The sequence below is a fragment of the Cydia amplana genome, chromosome 5 (genome assembly GCF_948474715.1).
Source record: "Cydia amplana chromosome 5, ilCydAmpl1.1, whole genome shotgun sequence".
NCBI lineage: Eukaryota > Metazoa > Arthropoda > Insecta > Lepidoptera > Tortricidae > Cydia > Cydia amplana.
In genome coordinates, this window is record NC_086073.1 from 6493561 (window position 1) to 6515996 (window position 22436).

Genomic DNA, 22436 nt, shown 5'->3' on the forward strand with positions numbered 1-22436 from the left:
CATTAGTTAGTTAGGTACAACAAAAAATATGTAACCACTCAAAATAAATAAAACGTTCTACGTAAATCAAATGTAGTTAGTGGAATGATACATTAAGTACATACCTATTAGTTAGGTGCCGTTATTCTAATTACTTATCTTTGTTGATTCGTTTTTGTGATGGGTGAGAAGCTTAGAGCCCGTGGATGATAGGTAATTATTTATTTTTAATAAGACTAACATGAATTATTTTGATCTATACTGAAGATCAATCTAAACGGGTTTCTTGTACAAAAATCTTTATAGGTACAATGTGAGCATACTAGATTAGATACCTATATAACTTAGATGATTGTATGGAAATAAATGGGAATCGCATAATCCTGTGTTCCTCGACATAAAAAAATAATAATTGCACGATAGTTCTTGTATTGCTATATCTTTAATCAAAATCATCAATAAGTTCGTAGTTAATTAAAATTAACACTCTGAAAGAAATAATATGTGTGTGTGTGTACCTTATCTCTTCTACAGCACATGGCATTGTTCGCAGTTTCGCTTTTAAACCAACATTGTATGGTATGGTTTAGAGGCGGGCTGAATAGGGAGTTTGCCGAATACGAATATCCGGCCGAATGTTCGGTCAGATTTTACCGCATCTAATATCGACTGAATATTTTCAAATTTTCAACACTCCTAATGATCGAAATATCCTAAGGATTCAACATATTGTCTCATCGTGTGTTTTAAGGACCACGAGAAAACGAACGGTTTTCTTTACAATGTATATGCCGAATATTCGGCACTTTAACTGAATAGGTACGAATATTGGAAAACGCCGAATTTGCCGAATAATTACCGAATCGAATACCGAATAATTACCCGGTCCACCTCCAATATTATTACTGTTTTTTTACTGCCTTTCTGTTTGCTTGCTTTTTTGCTAGTTCTCTATTCTTTCTTCTCTACCAGTAGATATAGCTGGTCAACCAAATCTTGTCAGTAGAAAAAGGCGCGAAATTCAAATTTTCTATGGGACGATATCCCTTCGCGCCTACATTTTTCAAATTTGCCGCCTTTTTCTACTGTCAAGATCTGGTTGACCAAGTATACTTTTAGACGTTATAATCGACATAATAATACCAATTGACACAAAACCTTATTTCCTTTCTACCTCGTTTTTCTGACATCAATCGAAACCTCTGATTGTAATTAATAAACGGGGTGCAGTTGACCATACTTAAAATTTCCCGCGGATCTGCGCGTCGGACCGGCGCTCGGATGCAACAAGGACGGCGTCGACAGCACAGATCCGGCCTTCGACCCATGCCATGTCTATTGTATTGTCATCAATTATGCACTTTTTTACTCTCCTACCTACTTCACAGGCTGTCAACTACCATGACACGCTTTCTATGACTCTAATAGGAATTAATCGTCGAAGACCCGTGATCAATTTAAGTTAAACGGCGTTATGCAGGGACGTGGTACTCTTTGCATGTGTTGTTTAATTTTCGTGAGATTGCGCATATTGTTCTTGTATTGAGTGTGACATTTGAGATTAGGAAGTGTTATCGTAACTTTACGTGGCCTGCAGGCACCGTCTGATGGATAGATCGGTATCTATTTGCTCGCGAAGCTGCGGCGCACGAGATCACGATCCGGAGACGTGGTTCGCAACGGGGTTAATGTTACAGTACGTACACCTTCCTTATACAGTTTGTGTGGGACACCGCCTCGATGGGCCGATAGCCTCTCCGCCCTTAAAAGAACCGTTTTCTCAGTAATAATTTAGCATCTATTACGAATACGTAGGAGTCGAAATGCAATTCTGCAGTTGATTCGACTGCGGGATAACTGTCACTGTCGAGTACATAATTTATTGCAAGTTCAAAGATGGGGGCATACCTATATGGTTTAAGTTCCTTTATTAAGTATCTTCAATGATAAGCCAGAACGACTAGAGCGGTTAACTTACTACCTCAAAGGTCCGCAAAAGCGGTGTAGTGCTGAGATTAGTGCTGACCCGCGGGTCGCCCCGGCGCACGACCAGCACGGAGATTACATCGGGACCTTTTAATGATCTCGCCTACCCGGAACACTAGATATTGGTTTCAAACGGCAAATTGAGGTAAATGTGTTGCTTAAAAAGGCAGAACCGTTCGAAAGTAAGTAAAAAACATTTCACAATAGGCCGAACAGTATTATCAAAGCAGCAATCTTGCAATCTATGTTAAGGCCACACTTAGTGAAGTTTAGTAAAATTTAACGATTGAACCACGGCTTCATTTTAAATTCAAACTGTCATATGGCGCAATATGAGCGGCTTATGTTGAGTGTAATATAGCACATGCACTCTTCATTTAGGTAGGTAGGCACTTTGTTCGATTCGATAATCCTTGATAACTGATAAGAAGTCATCTGTAGAGAGTAAATAAATATCTATTAGGTATTTGGTGTCTTTTTTTTCGTACGTGCAATGGAATTTTCAGTTACTTAGCACGATTTGAGGCCTGGCGATAATCGATGTGGGTATCTGCGTAGAGTAAACGTTGTAAATGAGTATCGAGTGGTATATTCGTACAGGTTTCGAGGCAAACAAAGCTGGCAATTAGCGCGGCGCGTGGGAGCGGAGACGCACATGACGTCGCGTGGTCCCGCTAGCCAAACACTACGCGGCCGTTCACCGCCATCACCCACCTGCATCCTAGCTAGACCATATTTTGCATAATTCATAACTGTGCACTTTGTATCTCCTATGTTTTAGTAGGTAGAGGTACGTTGGCAATACCATATACTCGTACCGGATGTCAATTTGGAATGTACTCACGGACCTATTAAGTACAAAAATCGGAGTCTTTGGAAATGTTCTGAAGTTAATGCTTATCAAGAAAAATTTATCCAGCGCGTTAACCAAATCTTGGATATTCTTCGGCAAAATCTCTGTACCGGTTTTGTTTATATCCAAAAATATATCGCTTTTACCCAATTTCCGGATATATGTGTAATTTACTGCTTGTTCTTCAACCTCCGTTAAAAGGAGCCCTCTTACCGCAGCCATTGGCATTGTTAATGAATCTATAATAAATAAATATGTTATGTCATTAACTGCTGAATCGGAAAAGCTGATAAAGTAAAGCCAATACAATCAATTAGTGCCTATAAGGAGAAACTATCCTGTAAAGCCTCGTACGGATAGCTATAATCTTATCCCATTTCATACTTTCTAACAGGAAGGTTCACGATTAAATCTTATATCAATCTTAAGAAACTGACAGTGCTGTTCTATTTTCTTTTCCCTTCTTTGCCGTACTTAATCTCTGTAAACGTGCGAAAGTAACGTAACGAGACGGGAAACTGGCAATTACAGGAAATATTGAGCCAGGCGATACTAGTAGGTATGTAAATCGCTTCTTCCTGTATATTATACCTACGGTTTTTAGTTCCTGGGAATGAGTTGAACCGGTTAGCATTAATTTCTTATTTAGTTCATGTTCTCGTTAAGTATCAATGGGGCCCCAATAGTTCATTACGCCGCCATGAATAATTATTGGGTTATTATTCCGGTTATATTATCGATGAGGGCCTGGATTAGCGACCACAAGCTAGATTTTGTATTATTAAAGATAATGTTAGTACATAATTCCTGCCTATAATTCAATTAATTTCCTGTGTTTTTTGTTCTCTTGTTACATTTTCTGTAATAATTAACATGTGTAGCTAGACTGTAGGTATGTTTTAACTTTAAGTATAAATCATCATCTTCCTCGCGTTGTCCCAGCATTTTGCCACGGCTCATGGGAGCCTGGGGTCCGCTTGGCTACTAATCCCAGTAATTGGCGTGGGCACTAGCTACGAAAGCGACAGCCATCTGACCTTCCAACCCAGAGGGTAAACTAGGCCCTTATTGGGATTAGTCCGGTTTCCTCACGATGTTTTCCTTCACCGAAAAGCGACTGGTAAATATCAAATTATATTTCGTACATAAGTTCCGAAACTCATTGGTAAATACGAGCCGGGATTCGAACCCGCAACCTCCGGATTGCAAGTCGCACGCTCTTACCGCTAGGCCACCAGCGCTTCTCTCGCACTCAGGAGCGTCGCCATCGGGTTCAAACTATAATACTACCTTTGAGAGACTGCACATTATTAACAAATGATACGTTTTTGATCCAATTCCAAGACGTTATAAAGTGCGTTGGAAAATAAACTCACTTAACTTTTACAATAACCGTTCTGCCTCTATCTTATAACCGAAATCTACGAAACAATATCATCAATAAGCGGTTATAACTACTGGGGAAAACAATTATTAATGAATTAATTACTAAGCGGTTCCTTCATTTCAGATATCACTTTTTAGAAGGTTAATTGAAGTTGCGTTTAAATACTTATTTAGGTATTACTGTTAGATTATTGAATTAGAACAATAGCGTCGCAATGTCGTCAGTCTCACGTGTGAATCGATCAAGGAACAAAGAAGTGTTATCTGCCGTGGGACACTGGGCCACGGGCGCATCGGAGGAGCCGTCACATTGTTGTTGCAACGGTAACCAGCGTGACTCACTTATACATTATCATTAATCGGTTCACGACTCGTAAAAAGTTATAAGTAGGTACAAAAAAGTGGAACAGATCTGAAGCGGTGTTTAGCTGTATTTATTGTTCGTTGTGATATGACAGTGGCCGTGATGTTATAAAATTGGACATAAAAATACCAATGTCACTCATATATTTGTGTCTGTCACGTGTAATTTCTATCAACTGGAACCACAGTTAAGTAACTACCTAACCAAAACCTAATCTGGCGTGGATTTAATAAGGGTGCTGACACTTATTAAGTGTTTTTACTGTTAGATTCACATTGTGAAATAACTGCGAATACTACGACGTATGAAGTGAATCTAAGACAATTCGCAGGGAAAGTAAGAAATGTGGGTGGCGAGGTTCTATTAGGCGTAGTATTTGGTGAATTTTGGTGTCACGTACAAAAGCAATCTGGAGTGCGTGGCGGGCACATAACACATTAACCATAACTACTTATTCGGAACTGCCTTTCTTGTAGCATGCGTGATATTTCCACTGGAAACATCACCCTTAATATCGTGTTAATAAACCGCGGACGACTTCAAGAGACGCTCAAAATGGATATTTAGCAGGCAAAGTGGCCGTAAATACGCCGCACATTTACGTATAATTTGTTTTCCGCCCGCGACTTTTCTCCGTGGAATGATGACTTCTGTGTATCATGTCCTATGTCCTCCACCTAGACTCAAACTATATGCATTATCCATCTAAATAGGTTCAATGGCCTGAAGAAGTCAGAGCGATAAACAGACACATAGTTGCTTTAGCATTCATAATATAGTAGGGATTTCTTCACTGTTTTGGAGGAAAAGCTCGGGAAATGGTCGGCCTTCCATCTATTACCTACTAACTATATCTAGGTATCTATTCGCTCAGTTCAGTTGGTGCTTTTTTAACAAATGTTACGACTTTGAAACCCTTGATTGATTAGCAAAGACACGCCAAGGTAAAATTAGTATGCAATGCGGTCGAATATTCTTTGCACAATTAAGGACAACTATGATAGGCTGTCTGCTGCTGGCTGGCTATCTAACTAATGACGAGTATTTTTTTATCATTTCCAAAAAAAACATTTCTATTAATTTAACCTTCACAGTATAATAGCAAAAATTTAGTTTATTAGCAACAAGCCAAAAAAATCCATTCGCATTAGGCCTGGCTTTATAATTTAATATGCAGATATGCCGTAATAAAAAATATGAATTATTTAGAAATATTCACTTAGAAGCGCTGGTGGCCTAGCGGTAAGAGCGTGCGACTTGCAATCCGGGGGTCGCGGGTTCGAACCCCGGCTCGTACCAATGAGTTTTTCGGAACTTATGTACGAAATATCATTTGATATTTACGTTACCAGTTGCTTTTCGGTGAAGGAAAACATCGTGAGGAAACCGGACTAATCCCAATACGGGCCTAGTTTATCCTCTGGGTTGGAACGTCAGATGGCAGTCGCTTTCGTAAAAACTAGTGCCCACGCCAATTACTGGGATTAGTTGCTAAGCGGACTCCAGGCTCCCATGAGCCGTGGCAAAATGCCGGGACAACGCGAGGAAGAAGAGAAGAGATTTAGAAATATTTACTTGGTCCTGTCATCCCAATGAACTCGAAAGCAGGTTAAAGATAGCTAAGGGCTACCTACTAGAGTAGGTACCTACGATTTTTTTCATGCATTACCTACACCATGATTTTTCTGTATGTATTTACTACACCTTTTGTGTTAATAATTAAAAAGTTGTGTATCGCTCCGATGCGGCGGTAAGTGAGTCTCAACGCTTGTCAAGCGCATGACCTCTAACTGACCAGTGTAGAATAGTGTAATATGTTGCACATAGTTGTTATAGACCTCGAGGTCAAGTTATGTTTGGAAAGATCTCAATGCAGATACATAAAATGTTTGGAGAATTATGCATGGGGCGCGGGCGCACGCGATCGGCGGGACACTTCCGGCAAGACTCGCGTCACGTCAAGCGAGACGTGAATAGGTACTATTGTTGTCATTTGCATTCGTCTCCGGCTGCATCTATCCTACTCGTATTGAACGTACCTACTAATTTTTATTTAGCCCTGTACTTATTTAAAAAAATATGTCGACTATGTTTACAAAGACAGAGTTAATATTTATGTACCTACCTACTTTATTATGAATTCAAGTGCTCGGTCACTTGCGTTGTATAAAGTTTTTAGGACACCGAGTGACCAAAACAAAATAACATATTGAGTGCGCCTTACAAACCACACACGTCGAGTCAGAATCATCGCCTAAATTGGCGCACTGTGTCAGCTTGTTGAAAAATAATTACGGGCAAAACAAGTATAAAATCATGGAACAGGTTTTTAAGATAACTCTTTCACTGACTCACATTTAATTCTAGGAAAAATCAGGTGTCTGTCCGGTTGTCGTTTAGCGCCGGCGCCGTATCGCACACCTACGACTCTGAGTCACGACAATCCTAACTAAACCAGAACACCATAAAGTATAGTTATTGGCTGCCAGCGACCCGCTTTCTAAGACATTACTTACATTTCGAAATTATCCACCTTCTGCGGTGTTCGCGTGATATTAGCTATTAAGAGCCAACAGGAGTGGTCATTTCTCCATACAAACGTACTCGACTGTTTCCTCTGTGGGTTTTGAAGCTAGAGCAATGATTTTTTCAACACAGATTAATATTGTCAATATCTGTGTCGGACCGTTTTGCTTTTTTTGATATTTTTGTTTTTTAAGGCGCTAGAGCCCTTCAAAAATGGCCTAATTGACTATGCCGCAATGAGAGGCGCGCTATTCAAAACTTATATCAATTAGCCAAAAAAGCAAAACGGTCCGACACAGATAATGTCATAATCATTTAGATTTCCAAATTTGGTTACGATTGGTTAAGTTTTGGAGGAGGAAACAGTCGAGTACGAAACCTCGATTTTTGAGATTTTTACGCAGGATTTTTCGCCTTGTCCTTATCGCACTAGTTTTAGGAGCCGCTTCTGTTAGCAGACGGGTATATTTACCTAAAATATTTAAATCTCAGCTCCTGTTGGCTCTTAATGAAGTCCAATTGCTCTAACCACCATTCAATTTTGCGATACTTCCACTACTTATTACCAATTAGATTATTATATAGATAGAGATAGTTTAATTTAAGATCCTAGGATAGTTCGAAAATTATATACATGTTTATGATACTGACTAGTGACTACCTATGTACTAACAGTGTCTTGGCTTAGGTTGCTATAAACTTATATTTGTTTTTTTTTTAATAAACAATATACGTAAACGATCGCGATATGTGACGTCACGTTTGAAAGACCTTAACTTTTATTATACCGGCTCACTTATCACTTTGATTTTCCATACTTATATAAATGTTTTATGGCGGTAACAAAAACACACAGGAAAATGTTGACGCTTATTTTCAAAATTGATAGTGCTCGATGTTCTCGAGTAAGATAACTTAAAATTATCCAAATGTAACAAATGGGGGATGTAATGGTTTTAATAGTTCAATAATTCAACGTGAAACAAGGCTATTGAAAGCGTCAAATAGAATAATGCCACCGCGTTTAGCCTCACTTTCTCCGGAGAGAGCCGATCGTGCATGCAGATCTTTGTCTTAGCCGGCGCGCGCGCAATCCATTAATCATTGTCATTCATCATGACAAATTTTAATTTCCTTAATAAAACTATTTTATTAGCTCAATACACTGATTAAAGTAGGTATTTCCGTAATAACACATGCAACCACCAATAGTAAATAACGTAGTTTTATATTTAAGTAATTGTTATTTGTGTTGGTTTCGCCATAGAGAAATATAGTAAGACAAGAGTGCTCACTCCATACATCAGTTCAGACTATTAATTTCAGTGTCTACATCTAGCATCAAGTAGCGGAACTATCAGTACTGCTACTTGACAATAGATGTAGCACCGACCGGAAAGTCTTATGCTGTTGAGATAAGACTTTCCGGTCGGTGCTACATCTATTGTCAAGTAGCAGTACTGATAGTTCCGCTACTCGATGCTAGATGCTAATAGTCTTTTTGGTACTAAAACTGATGTATGGAGTGAGCACTCTATGTATTTTTTTCTCTATGGTTTCGCTACATCTACTAAGTCTGACATTACTCACATAGTACGTAAAAAAGACAGGTAAATTGTGTCATAATTATGTTCAGGGACATAAAAAGCATGAACTTCACCTGAAGCAATAAAGTCAAATGAAGAAGAGAAACGAGTTGTATGAAGGATTTATTTTTAGAAAATAGAGTGAATTATGTGTTCGTGTTAAAAGTGAAAGTAGCATGTATGTGTGGACAGACAGTATCACAGGAAGACTAATTTATAATGCTGCGACTCTCGATCGTTGAGAATCTCGAGATTTTCATGTGCAATCTTTTTACTTCTACATCTTCTAAAATTCCTACTTTAAATGCCATAACCGAACTGGTAGCAGGAAATGACAAAGAAAACGAAAAGTCGGCTATTAAATAGCTAATAACCAAAGTAATGACGTAATTACAAGAAAAGTTACGATTAGTTGGAGTCTTTGTGACAGGGCCGTAAGAATTAATGTTGCATGGCTTATAGGATCTAAATACTATTCAAAAGTCTCGTATCTCTCTCGAAATCGATTTAACTCATGGTTCTCATAGACGAAGTTAAGTAACCAAAGATATTTCCTTTTTTTGCTACAGGATTACATCAAGCACATACAATTTTAGAATAATCACACTAATAAAGTGTTAGCTGCAGCTGTTGTTTTTTTTTATACAAGTTTACCTGAGGGGTGTTTATGTTTAAGCATGGCCCACTGACCATCGCCACTTGCGCAACCATTGGCTAACAATTGCCAACTGACGCCGGCGTCAGAAACGCTTGTTGCCACGTTTTGTATCGTTATGATATGCACGTACGACTTATTTACTATTTTTTTTACTGTTACTACTTAATCAAACAAGATAAAGTCAATCTTAATTGGTACTAAGAGGACTAGGTGCCTACACATAAGTAGGTATTATATTTAATGACATTCTCTGGTGACGAGCGGCAACTCGCTGAACCAGCATAATTAGTAAATCATACTTACTGAAACTAAAATTTGTTCCTGTGTTTTATTTCATACTGCAATCCAGTCACATTGACTGAACGCAATATCAGCAATAAATACTTTCATTCTATAAACACTGAAGTCTACTGTTTTGTTTACAGGTAACAGTTAACTCGCAAAACCTGATAGAGGATCCGCTGCATAACAATTACATCAGCCCCTTGTGTCATACAAAATGGAAAGCTGGTTGGATGATGTAAAGCGCGTCCGCATCCCGCGGCCAAAGTTCGGGACAAAATACCCGGCCGAGCCGCCGAAGGATTATCTGGAGGACTACGGGGGGGACTTGGGCGGCAAGCAGCGGCACCACGACAGGAAAGACCTTACTAAGGCCACCGAGGAACTGCGCCGGACGCTGCAGGAAAAGCTATGACCTTCGATCGAGCAGTGCGGGTTTAATTTAGCATTATATGTAATGTAATCGACTCCACGTGTGACCGCCTCCATGATTGTATCCATCCCTGACGAGCCCGAACACAGTGAAGAGGCCGTAAAAATTGTGTTCAGAATATAATGATTTGGTGTAAAAGCCATTGATACTTCCAGTTTTGATCATTATGTACGGCGATGTATATTACACAAACATAACATTTTTAATAATCATAAGCCGTGTTCGAGGGATTAGAGACTGATACACCGCAGTTCAAAAACGCTAACACACGCTGCGTCAAGATTCTGTGTGGTCGATCCTTTAACCGTATGAAAACAAAAACAAACTTTTGTCCAAGAATGTAACAACCGCCAAATATGTTTTTGCTGTACATTTATGTCATCAGCCTATTTTTAATTTTTATATGACATCGGCCTAACTTCATAAACATAAGTTTGTAAGTAATCTTTTAAAAATCATAGTTGAGTGCACTATTTTGGCCACGTAGTTACGAGTAGTTAATTTTATTTAGACTGATAAAGTAGTTTTAGAAATCGAATCTCCGAATGTATTAAAAATATATTAGTTATTATTTAATATAAGATATAACATGAAAGATTTGGTTTTTATTACAAAACCCTGATTTGTGTGTAAAATATCACAGTTAGTTAGTAGGAATTGGCCTTAGGTCTAAGTCCAGCAGCAGCCATATGCAAGTATAGAAGCTGCCGCTATCCGCCATAAAACTTGACCGCATCAAATGATATATGCGCGGCATTGTGAGTCTCCTAACAATGACTATTCTGGGGGCACGGTAGTGCCCCCGCCAAGTCGAGCGCGAAGCAAACACTGCCGTACCATCCTTTACTGGAACCATTTCGCCGCATTATCAGGCCCCTATTTGAGAACCTCTGGATAAGACCAGAACGCAGAAATTTTCGCCATCCAGTAAGCTATAATCACATACTTCAAGTCTCAATTTCAAGTCTGTAGGTCATTTAGTTCCGAAGTTAAGCGAAAGCTTTCTTTCACTCATGATCAGAATAGAATGAGTACTTCCCATAAACTCAGAGCGCTGAAATTTGGTACAGAGTTAGGGTTTAATGGCCACATAAAGGGTAAACCTAAAAATATTGCAATATCAGTCACGTTTTAAAGATCTAAGAACTGCATAAGTAAGTTTGTAATCCCATATAAATATATGATATTACAAAGTTACTGTTGCAGTTCCTACAAATAGTAGGTAAAGTAAAGGTACACTACGATGTACGATGTGAGTATGAATGAAGATATGTTTAGTTATGATATGTGTATACATAGTATGGGTATGAGTATCTGAAAAGAAGGACTGCCTACAAAAAGAGATGAGATCCCATCAAAAACATTACATGTAAAAAGGTGCAAGTCTCGCAACGCTTTTACTACAAAAAAGTTTTGAGATGTAATGTGAAACCAAGTCGGTTATTTTAATCAGTGCCGGGGGTGTTAAAACCGTATCAATAAGATATCTTTAATTTGTAATACATATAATGACTTAATGCACACAATCGCACATAATGCTTTACTCGTACCGTACTCGTAAATATGTGTAATGCTCAAACTGCAATTAGCGCTAGCGTTATGTTCAATTAGAATTATTTTTAATAGGTGACGATGATCCTTATGTCATTATGCAGCCGTGCGATGGCCAAGTCATTATATGTATTACAAATTAAAGATATCTTATTAATACGGTTTTAACACCCCCTGGCACTGATTAAAATAACCGATTTGGATTCACATTACATCTCAAAACTTTTTTGTAGTAAAAGCGTTGCGAGACTTGCACCTTTTTACATGTAATGTTTTTGATGGGTTATAAATTACTTTACCTCCACCATTGACTATTTATAAATTTTAGAGGACAGATTATTGCTTTCCGTAGTACATTGAAATCCAGCATTATGCTGATTAGTAGTAGAATGGTGGTAATGACTGAATTTATAACAGTCACAATCTACAACTAGGTCAACTGTGACTTGTAAAATTTTTACGCCTATGAATTTATAAAAAATGTAACTTACATTATGTACTTACTAAAATAAAGCTATTATACAATAGCCGCTCGTATTTTGATAATACTTGCAAGCTGGGCGACCTTGCAACTAAAACCGATAGGTATCGTCGTGTTTGTCAAAAACAATGTAGAAAGGCATTTAAACAAGTTACTGGTAAAACAATATATATCATAAATCGCTTAGAGGGGCCACTAGGACGGTGATGGCCAATGATCGGAATAGGTAGTGCCATTTGGGGTCAATGGCCTCAAACATTGTACTTAACATGGATAAGACTCGGGATTCCAAGACTCTTATTTTTCCACGAAAATATTTCTTGGTATGTCTTTAATAGGCTACAGGACTAATGTTAATTTATGGTATCAATCGATCGGCTTTGTTTTTAGGATCATTTGTCTATATGGGACCCATTGCATTAAAGCAACACAAAAGTCAGAAATTATAGTCAAAGTCCGACAGTCGCACTTCACTCGCGAAACGCCCCTCACAAAAGGATAAGTGAACGTGACGTCAAGGTCATTGAGATCCCATCTTGAAGTATGGACAAAACAAGAAAATTGCGTTTTTGTCCGTGAAATATTGCGTTTATGTATATAGTTGCTGTACAATATTTTTTTGGATAAAATGTAAGGAATCGAATGGTACCCTTACTTTTATCGTTTTTGGAAGTTAAAAAAAACTTAAATTTTGAAACTTTCTGGTCCTGTATTTTTGTAACATTTCCGTATTTTATTTTAATATCCACATTATTATTATAAATTGCTCATTTGCTATAAGATTTTGTTATAAAATTCAACATGTGTCATCATCCTTATTGAAGTAGGTAATATGAAAACTCGGGGTGAAAAGGTATATCCATACTAAGCTTACACACTGAAGTCCCGTGAAATGGCACTACCAATTCCGATCACTGGTGATGGCTGTGTCGGGCCTGGCGGGGCGCCAAACTATTCAGTTACAAACGAGTTTTGGCGGGAAACGACTGAGCCGAAGACAATTCATACAACCAAGTGTCATATTTCCCTTTCACGTCGAGGGCTCCGAAGAAGAATAAGCGAGACTCATATGTCAGGCATGCAAGTAGCAATATGCGTAAAGTAGTGTCATAAGTATTTGATCTTGTACGCGTGTACGTGGTATTCTGGGGCAGGGATGTTGCGGATGCAGATTTTTTGACATCCGCGGATGCGGATGCGGATGCGGATTTTTAAAGGCTCACATCCGCGGATGCGGATGCGGATGCGGATGTCAAGATTAGGTACTTAGAAAACGTCAAATATTAAATTTTTAGTATTTTTTTATTAAAAAAAAAACAAATGTTTAGTATTTGAGCAAGAATATAGGTGCGTTATATTTAATAAACAGTAACTTCGCCGACTTTTCTGGATCTAGACGATTTCGTTATAGGTAATGACGAAATTACCTAGCACTTACGCCGCCGCTAAGACGTTCCTGTACCGACTTGTTCGACATCCGCATCCGCATAAGCTCCGCATCGATTTTATGCGGATGCGGATGTTGAAAATAATGCGGATGTTCCGCGGTTGCGGATGCGGATGCGGATGTTCGCAACATCCCTGTTCTGGGGCATTATGTAACTCTGCGCAAAATTCAATTGCATCACGATTCGACGGTTTTTTTGATAAAACGGCGCAATCGCATTTAATATGACAATGTTAATCTTTGAATTAACATTGCTAAGTACAATGGGTACCTATGTCTAAAGCAATAAATTTCGAATATTAAAAAGTACATCACCGCAGTTTTCACATAATCACTAATATGAATTAGCCTTATTTAACTAGCCAGACGAGATTTGTTATACGGTCACTGTAGGCAGGTAAGGCCAGTTGTATAACGTAGGTAAGCGTGTTCAGTAACTGACCTGTTCATCGTAATGCTGCGTGTGCAACGCGGTCGTGCTGCCTTCTCGAGAGTTGCACGGCGAAGAGTGCCGCCGCGACCGCCGCCCTTCTTCTTCGTATTCCTGTTTAAAATATGATTTAATTTATTAAATTAAACCACAATATTTGTTAAAAGCCTTGGGAACAGTGAGATGCAGCCTTACACGTTAGTGTGAAGCAAGCATATGACGCAAACGGTAACTCGGCCTCCGGTGTTAAATTAGTCTGCGTCACGATACGTGTGTCAGGCTGTACCCCATAGAATGTGCCGGCATGCAAGCCGATCCACGCAGAAGGAATTAAATGGTAGCTGGTCTTGTTAAATAATGTATTAAATTACCAAATCATAAAATTTCCCAACAATAAATTATATTTGGTGCGAATAGGTCGACCACCACTATTGCACCGTATGCACCAATTCTAATAGACAGCCGTCAGACGAATTACCTACTCAGTGCAACATTTTAGAAATCTTTTGACAAGAATGTAATTCGAATTGGTCAACAAATCGAACTAAATATAGTTTTAGAAAACATTTAGAAATATTAAAAAAGTAGATCAGTTGTAAAAACAACAATGGATATTATCTCTACCACACAAAATAGGTACACAACATGCACGAAACATTATAGCACGCACAATCATAGCACGCGCGAAATTAACAAAATTCACACAAACTACGCTAAATTCACTTTTTTAGATATTATTTGCTAGGTATGTTTAGGGTAATCATGCGTAAGGATAAAACTAGGGAAACCGACGGGTTATGAATATCTAGTTCGATGTCTTTGGCTGGTGTGAAGTAGCGGGTGCCCGCCGTGAGACTGGGGCGAGGGATGACCATCCCGACGATGCAATTGATTTTTGACGCTATTTTTGCATGTTGGCACAGTTTCCACCGAGCCAAGTCTGCCAGCTAAGTGATAAGTTACCGGATTGTTGTCGCTAATGCCCTCTCTTTGGAAATTTATGGCGGGCCTGTTCAAGATTGGACTTTAATATTTTCAAGGACGTAATTTCACACCAAAAGTTACTTGAGTGGTGTTTACAGTAAGTTATTTAATGCCCAGGCATTTAGGTATTTCATATGGGTAGTTGGCTGTGAAAAAGCGCGCGCGTGCGGTAGAATAAGGCGCGTGTTGATATTGTAGAACTGCCTAGTGAAACAGACCCCGTGCCATTTGCGTGATTGAAATACCTACAAAAACTGTTTTATCGCCTAATTTGCTATTGAACACAGACTTAACTTAGCGCTTTACTTTAGGACTTAAGTAACGGTCACGCAAAGCATAAAAGTCATGAAAATACCTATATAATAAAATTCGTTAACATTTATTTGAACTCACAAAATGCTCACAAATAATAAATATCACGTGAACGTAACGTACCTGACCTAATCCTAATAGTAACTTAACCATAGCTTAATTAATCACTTCAATTATAGACTTAGTAAAGTACGATTTAAACACCATGTCACGAACATTTGTAGGTATCTATTACTTACCTTTATTAGGGTTCCGTACGCAAAGGGTAAAAACGGGACCCTATTACTAAGACTCCGCTGTCCGTCCGTCCGTCCGTCCGTCCGTCCGTCGTCCGTCCGTCCGTCCGTCTGTCACCAGGCTGTATCTCACGAACCGTGATAGCTAGACAGTTGAAAGTTTCACAGATGATGTATTTCTGTTGCCGCTATAACAACAAATACTAAAAACAAGAATAAAATAAAGATTTAAGTGGGGCTCCCATACAACAAACGTGATTTTTGACCGAAGTTAAGCAACGTCGGGCGGGGTCAGTACTTGGATGGGTGACCGTTGTTTTGCTTGTTTTGCTCTATTTTTTGTTGATGGTGCGGAACCCTCCGTGCGCGAGTCCGACTCGCACTTGGCCGGTTTTTTAAACATCACGCCCGCTTGGCTACTACTGCTGCTGACTGTGCGTGTGCGGAGAAAAACTTAGCTAATATTTATCTTAAAAAAGTGACTTAACTACTTTTCTTGCCAGCCCTCATTCTCATTACGATGTAGGTAGCTAGGTACTATATGTATTTATTATGCTAGTAATGTAATCAAGTTTGATTCAGATAATTGAAAGGTTACTGTGAATGACAACTCTTAAAATGATTTAACTTCGAAACATTAACGCTGTGGAACAGTTACTCTGTAGCGAAATTACAATTCAACGTGCCGCGTTGCAGCTCTGATATTGGCAGGCGCTGTGACTCGAATCTGGCGATACAATTCAGTTTACAAGTTATTTTGCTAAGTGATTGATTACACCGATTGTAATTTGTCATTCATGTTAGCACAATTTTCAAAATTACAATACACACATCACACATGCATACGACGTATAAACCTAGTGTTTTCCCTGAGCGTAGGTAAGCCGAGATTTAGTTACAGTTCATAATCAACTCAGAAAGACTACCTACTCGGTTAAGTTTCGCCTTACGTTACAAACCTTACGTTACCGTGTTATCTAATGGTTTTCCTACTCCACTGTACCCATCAAACTCATCAAAGTTATTGTGGTAAGTGGGTAACATGATTAATTTAGATACCAATAAGTAGGTAGCTGAATATGAGGCTTGAATTAAGAGGCCGGTATCGATTTTAGTCGCAAAAATGTAAAATTGATAGATTTAGTCGATGAAATTGTACACCTTTTGGTATGTAATAGAAATAACAAGGGTATCTACATATTAGCACGTCTTCTTATCTTGCACTTTTACAGATATTTTTTTTAAACAGACTCACTAAATTAGTAATGTTTTTTTTCTGCTGGACGTTTTAGGTAAACGCGCGTATAGCACTGATTTTGTCGATCTTATTTTCTAAATTTCGTAAAGTTTGGACTGCTAAAAATGGTAATTTTCTTTTACACGTATCCTGTTAGTAGGAGATCGCCCATATATGGTCGACCTTCACCGATATGTCTGACGGATGAAACTTACATATTATGAAAGAAAATATGTTCCTGAACATAAATAAATAGGGTTGCCTAAAGAAATATGGTCAAGGCTATTTTTAATTAATTTTTGAAAAAAAAAAATTTTTCTTCAGATTTCACCGATCTGTCTGATAAACGAAATAAGTTCCAATGGAAAGTATACAACTTGTACAACATAAATCAACTAGGTTGCCTATCTTTTTCCGGTCACTATTATGTGGTTGCCGTGTTTAAACAGGTGAGTTTTTATCTATAATTGCACTCATCTGTCTGACGCTTGAATTATACATCAAAATGATGGTAATTTTATTGCGAATACAGTGGCATAGGGTTGCCTGCGAAAATCCAGTCACAAATAAGGGTTGCCAGGCTTTTAAATAAAATAAGAAGGGAAGACTTTTAGCAATAACTCATAAACGGCTTAACTTATCAAGTTTGTTTTAATTTTGTTTGAATGAGTTTTTAAGCACTATTTTTTATTATTTTTTTCATATTTTTTTGATCGATTTTTCAAAAGTTAGAAGGAATAACCGTTTTTTGTTCTTTCTAAATTATTATTTCCGAAATGATTCACTTTATCAAAAAATGTTGTTTGCAGACCCCTATTTATTTTTAAAGACCTATCAAACGACACCCCTTATTTGTGACCGGATTTTCGCAGGCAACCCTATGCCACTGTATTCGCAATAAAATTACCATCATTTTGATGTATAATTCAAGCGTCAGACTGATGAGTGCAATTATCGATAAAACTCACCTGTTTAAACACGGCAACCACATAATAGTGACCGGAAAAAGATAAGCAACCTAGTTGATTTATGTTGTACAAGTTGTATACTTTCCACTGGAACTTATTTCGTTTGTCAGACAGATCGGTGAAATTTGAAGAAAAAAAATTTTTTTTTCAAAAATTAATTAAAAATAGCCTTGACCATATTTCATTAGGCAACCCTATTTATTTATGTTCAGGAACATATTTTCTTTCATAATATGTAAGTTTCATCCGTCAGACATATCGGTGAAGGTCGACCATATATGCCGGATCTTAAGAGTCTTAAGACTATGTACTCCACCTTTAATAGACTACATTTTTGTTATATGATATTGAACAAGAGTAAATGAAAGTTAGACGAAATCAATTTTCACCAGAAATTACTTCAAAACAAGTGACAATTTTTCGTGAAAATCGACTTTATTTCAACGTATTTTTAATACCTAAACAATCTACAACATTTCCTGAAACTATTCTTATTCTTATACATCATTTTGTGTAATTTACCACTATAATTTTTTGATGAATTTTTAAAAACTGCCCCGCGCACGCTCGGGACCTCATTATTAAAAGGCAAGATGAGAAGACGTGCTAATAGAAACCAATACTTGTTACTTAGATATTACGTAACAAAAGGTGTACAATTTCAAGGACTAAATCTATCAATTTTAAATTTTGGCTCTAAAATCGTTAACGGGCTCTTAAGGATTTTTTTCCAGACTTGCCCGTTAAAAGGTTAATTGCTAGGTTTAAACTTTTACATCTAAATAGGTGCTTATATAGAGGTTTTTATTTAAGAAGAAAGGAGAAGAAGAAGTCATACACCTACTTTCACGAAGACACACATTTGGAAGATGCGCAATTTTATTTCTAACCTGTTATATTGTTTCTGAGCGATCAGGGAACGAGTTGTGAATATTTTTGGATGTCAAATAATTAAATAACCTGGCAAATTAATTCACTTATTAAGTTAATTAGTAAGGCGAGGCGGAGCTATGATAAACGTATGGCTGCGTACTACATGGCGTATGTATATAAATGTATGTAGTGGGTATGGCGACCACATTTTATCGCTAATTACTGACGTCAGACATGGAGTGCGGTCGCAGCCACCAAACGGGAATTAATTAAAAGCATTTAAAACAGTAAAATAAAATAAAATTCGTGTTTTGAAATCCGACGCAAACTGAACAGTTTAAAGCATTCAAGAGGGTAGGTTTGATTATTATCATATCTGTCTGTAGCAAAATCAGTTTTTGAAGTGAAAACTTCTTTAGCGGCGCTGGGCACTTTTTGAGGTGGGGAAAAAATGATATACTTACTCGAGACAGCGTAAGGCGATCACGTGACCGTAAGGGGCGTAAGGCGATCACGTGACCGTAAGCTCCGTAAGGCGGCCACTCATAATTTAAATGGCATTTAAATCAATGAAGAAAAACTCAATGTTATTTGACATTTATGTTGCGGACTCCTTTTCAAGACTCTTTACCTATGTTCAAATAATTTAACGTTGTCATGGCAGTATGTAAATAAACATGTCAATGAAAAAGTGTGATTTTATTTAGCGCGAAAATGAGAAGTCTGTGTTTGAGAATGATAATAATATATAATAAATAAATAGAATACCTCCGCTAAACGTATCTATCGTATTACCGGGCGTCGGTAACATAGTGAGGTGAGTTTTCACTTCTATCGGCACTCCCGGAGTGAAACCGTTGTTGCTTGTTTTATTATTTCTATAAGAATCTAAAAAAAACTGTAAACTATTCAAAGAAACTTGTTTTCATTTCATAGTAGTTGGTATTAAATACATAGGTAGGAATAATATTGTGAGAAAAAACAATAGGTTTAATATACCTAGTTGACTTACTGTAACATGATAATACTATTACTTACTCTGTGCTGTAACTTAAAAAAAGAAAGCAAAAGCAAATTGCATCGTTTGTCATTATTAAAAACTATCCGCGTAACTTTCCAATACTTTAGCTTAGCTACCTGCAGCAATAAACCTAAAAATAGGTAGGCACATTTTGCCGTTATACAAAAATAAATACACACAACTACAACTACATAACAAAAATTACATCAAAGCCACACGGTTAATTGTGTTTTAGAACAAATACATTATTTTACAATAGTACAACTAACAAAACAAAGTGTTAGTTCACACCGGAAAACTTATAGTTATATATTTATATTTACAGTGCTTAGTATAAAAATGCCTGAAATAGCCTTAGACATTGTATTAGCGTTTGTATTAATTTACACCTTGCTCTAACTAATGTCGGTACTCATCCCTGAAAATTTCCCGGGATTGTTGAAAATGGCGCGAACTGCGCGAAGCACGTGTTTGTATACAAACACAGATTGATATTGTTTTAAAGGCGTTTTTTCAACATTCAGCATTAAGATGGAAGTGTTTATATGGTTATTAGGTATACCTTGGCCATGGCGCGAACGTCCATGGGCACATAGTCGCGGAATGCGACGCGGCGCCGGGCGCGCCGCCGCGACGACATGCCACCCCAGCCTCGCGTCGAGCACTGACTGCTGACTACACCGGGGTGCCTCGGCTCGAGCTTACCCCGCCCTGTCTAACCGCGACAACCCTACGGCTTAGGGCAACAATGCTTGGGCCGTGCTTACACTGGGCGGAAACCGCCCAAAACAGGACCAAACGTGATAGTAGAGAAGAAGTACAATTATGTATATCGTTGTCAGTGACATTCGTATCAAAGCATAATACTAAGTACGTAAAAATTCTAGATGGAGTTATTCTGTACGGGTTGTTTAGTAAGTGTAGAAATGTATGCAAGTGCCTTTATCAATTTATACATGTACCTATTGATATACTTGATATACTTGATAAACCTTTTAGATAATTTACTGTTTTCCAATTTGCAAGAACTGAATTTCAAAATTTTTATATAGATACTTAGGTACCCAAACATTGTTGAAACATCATAACCGTTTAAGTAACCGTTTCAGCTTGGATAAAAATGCTTTCGGTGTGTCCGGAATGTCCGGATATTCTCATATCAAGGACTAAGATATCGAATTGGTTCATATTTGAGACCTTCACTGATGTAGTTAGACTTATAAAATGATATGAAATCTACGCTAGTTATACCTGCTTCCTTACATAGGCAGTTCAGTTTTTAATTCTATAAAATTAAACTAACCAAGCAAGCGCAAAATGAATTCTCATTCCTATCCCCTTGAAGTCCACGCTTAACAAAGTCTTAAAATACGGCGAATAAGAGTTTTGCTTACTTATGCGCTTAAGTTGTTACCGAGAACCATTTAATTTACCGAAACTTTTGTAACATTACAAAGAAAATATTACAGAAGTAAGAAATGAGTCGTGGAATGAAACGAAAAGTCGCTAATGTTGCTTGAGAGTCAAAACGGCGTGCGGCTTTAGGTGGAGCGAATCGCTACCGCTAGGGGCATGAAAAGAGCCTAATTGTGAAGAGATTTCTACGGAAGTTACGCCACCATTGTGACTAAACCTGTACTCTGCGAAGAGTATGATATGATATTAAATGTGGAATGATAAATTACTCTCCTTTTTAACTGGTCTTTTGGTTTCACTTCTCGCCAGGGCTTGATTACTATTTTGTTGCTTGTGTTTCGTCCCAAAGTTTTTGACCTAGTTCGGCTTTCATAGAATGTGATGCTACATTTGTTTGTGAGCTTTGTTTTGGTGGAGTCGCGGCGTAGCGCCGTAGAGCCGTAACGAGCTCCCTGGGGGAATGCTTCTGTGTGCCCTCGTAATTATGGCTATTACTATCAACTAACGTATGGATGTGTTGTGCACATCATTCTTGGTTATTACTATGATTAATAGTAAAGTGGATTGTATATCCCCCTGCACACCTGCTTTCTGTCAGAATTTAGAGGTATAATATATGTAGGTATTTCACAAACTACCAACCCCTTAACAAAACTCATTACTTATACCATTTTACTAATATCATTTATTGTGTTGAATATTAATGACCAAAAATTAAAAGAATGTTGAACAAAATAACCTATTCACCGCTAATCACGACACTTTGTAGTTTTGCCTCTACGAAGATGACGCTTCGTAACTTACCGATTAAGTAATGAAGTTATAAATAGCTGAATCTTATTTTATTACGCCGTCCAAAAAATATAAAACATACACAATATACCTTTCGGAATACTACTTGGAATCAATGCTATCGGGTATGGAATGGATGGAAAAAATCGCCAATATCTTGAAGGAAAGAAACCTTGAAAGGATTCCATTGCTCACAGCAAAATAAATAATTACCTGCCGGATAGCAAGGGCGGCGTCGTAAACTCGGTAAATCGCAACAAGATAGCAATTACAGGTCCCATTTAAACCGAAAACCCATTCTTCCCGCAACAAGGGACCCAAGTCGAGTTCATTAACCTCCCCGAAAGGCTAAAGGGCAGTGTTATCTTTATGACGTCACGAAACGGCTCTGCCTGTACACTACAACTAACGTCATTAGGATTAACCCGTACTTATGTGTACGTGATACGTCTGTCGTTTTGTTACACTTCATTTCAAACTTAAACCGCAGAAATTTATTTAAGGTTAGGTTAGGAACTATGGGAGAAGGTGGACACTTGTAGGGAAAATAAACGGAGATACTTAAAGATATTAAAAACTAATTCATAAATTTCATAAATAAACTTAGCTTAAAAATATTTAAGTAGAAGGACTTT

At 37.9% G+C, this 22436-nt stretch overlaps 1 protein-coding gene across 8 annotated transcripts in view; it reads right to left on the reverse strand.

Annotated features, from left to right (window-relative positions):
- Positions 1-22436, reverse strand: part of LOC134647880 (whirlin) — a 99043-nt gene that overhangs the window by 10672 nt on the left and 65935 nt on the right. For all 8 annotated transcript variants that reach the window (XM_063502234.1, XM_063502235.1, XM_063502231.1 and 5 more), the window contains one exon: positions 13975-14076. In XM_063502234.1, coding sequence (XP_063358304.1) covers positions 13975-14076 — 102 coding nt within the window. The remainder of the gene's footprint in view (positions 1-13974; positions 14077-22436) is intronic.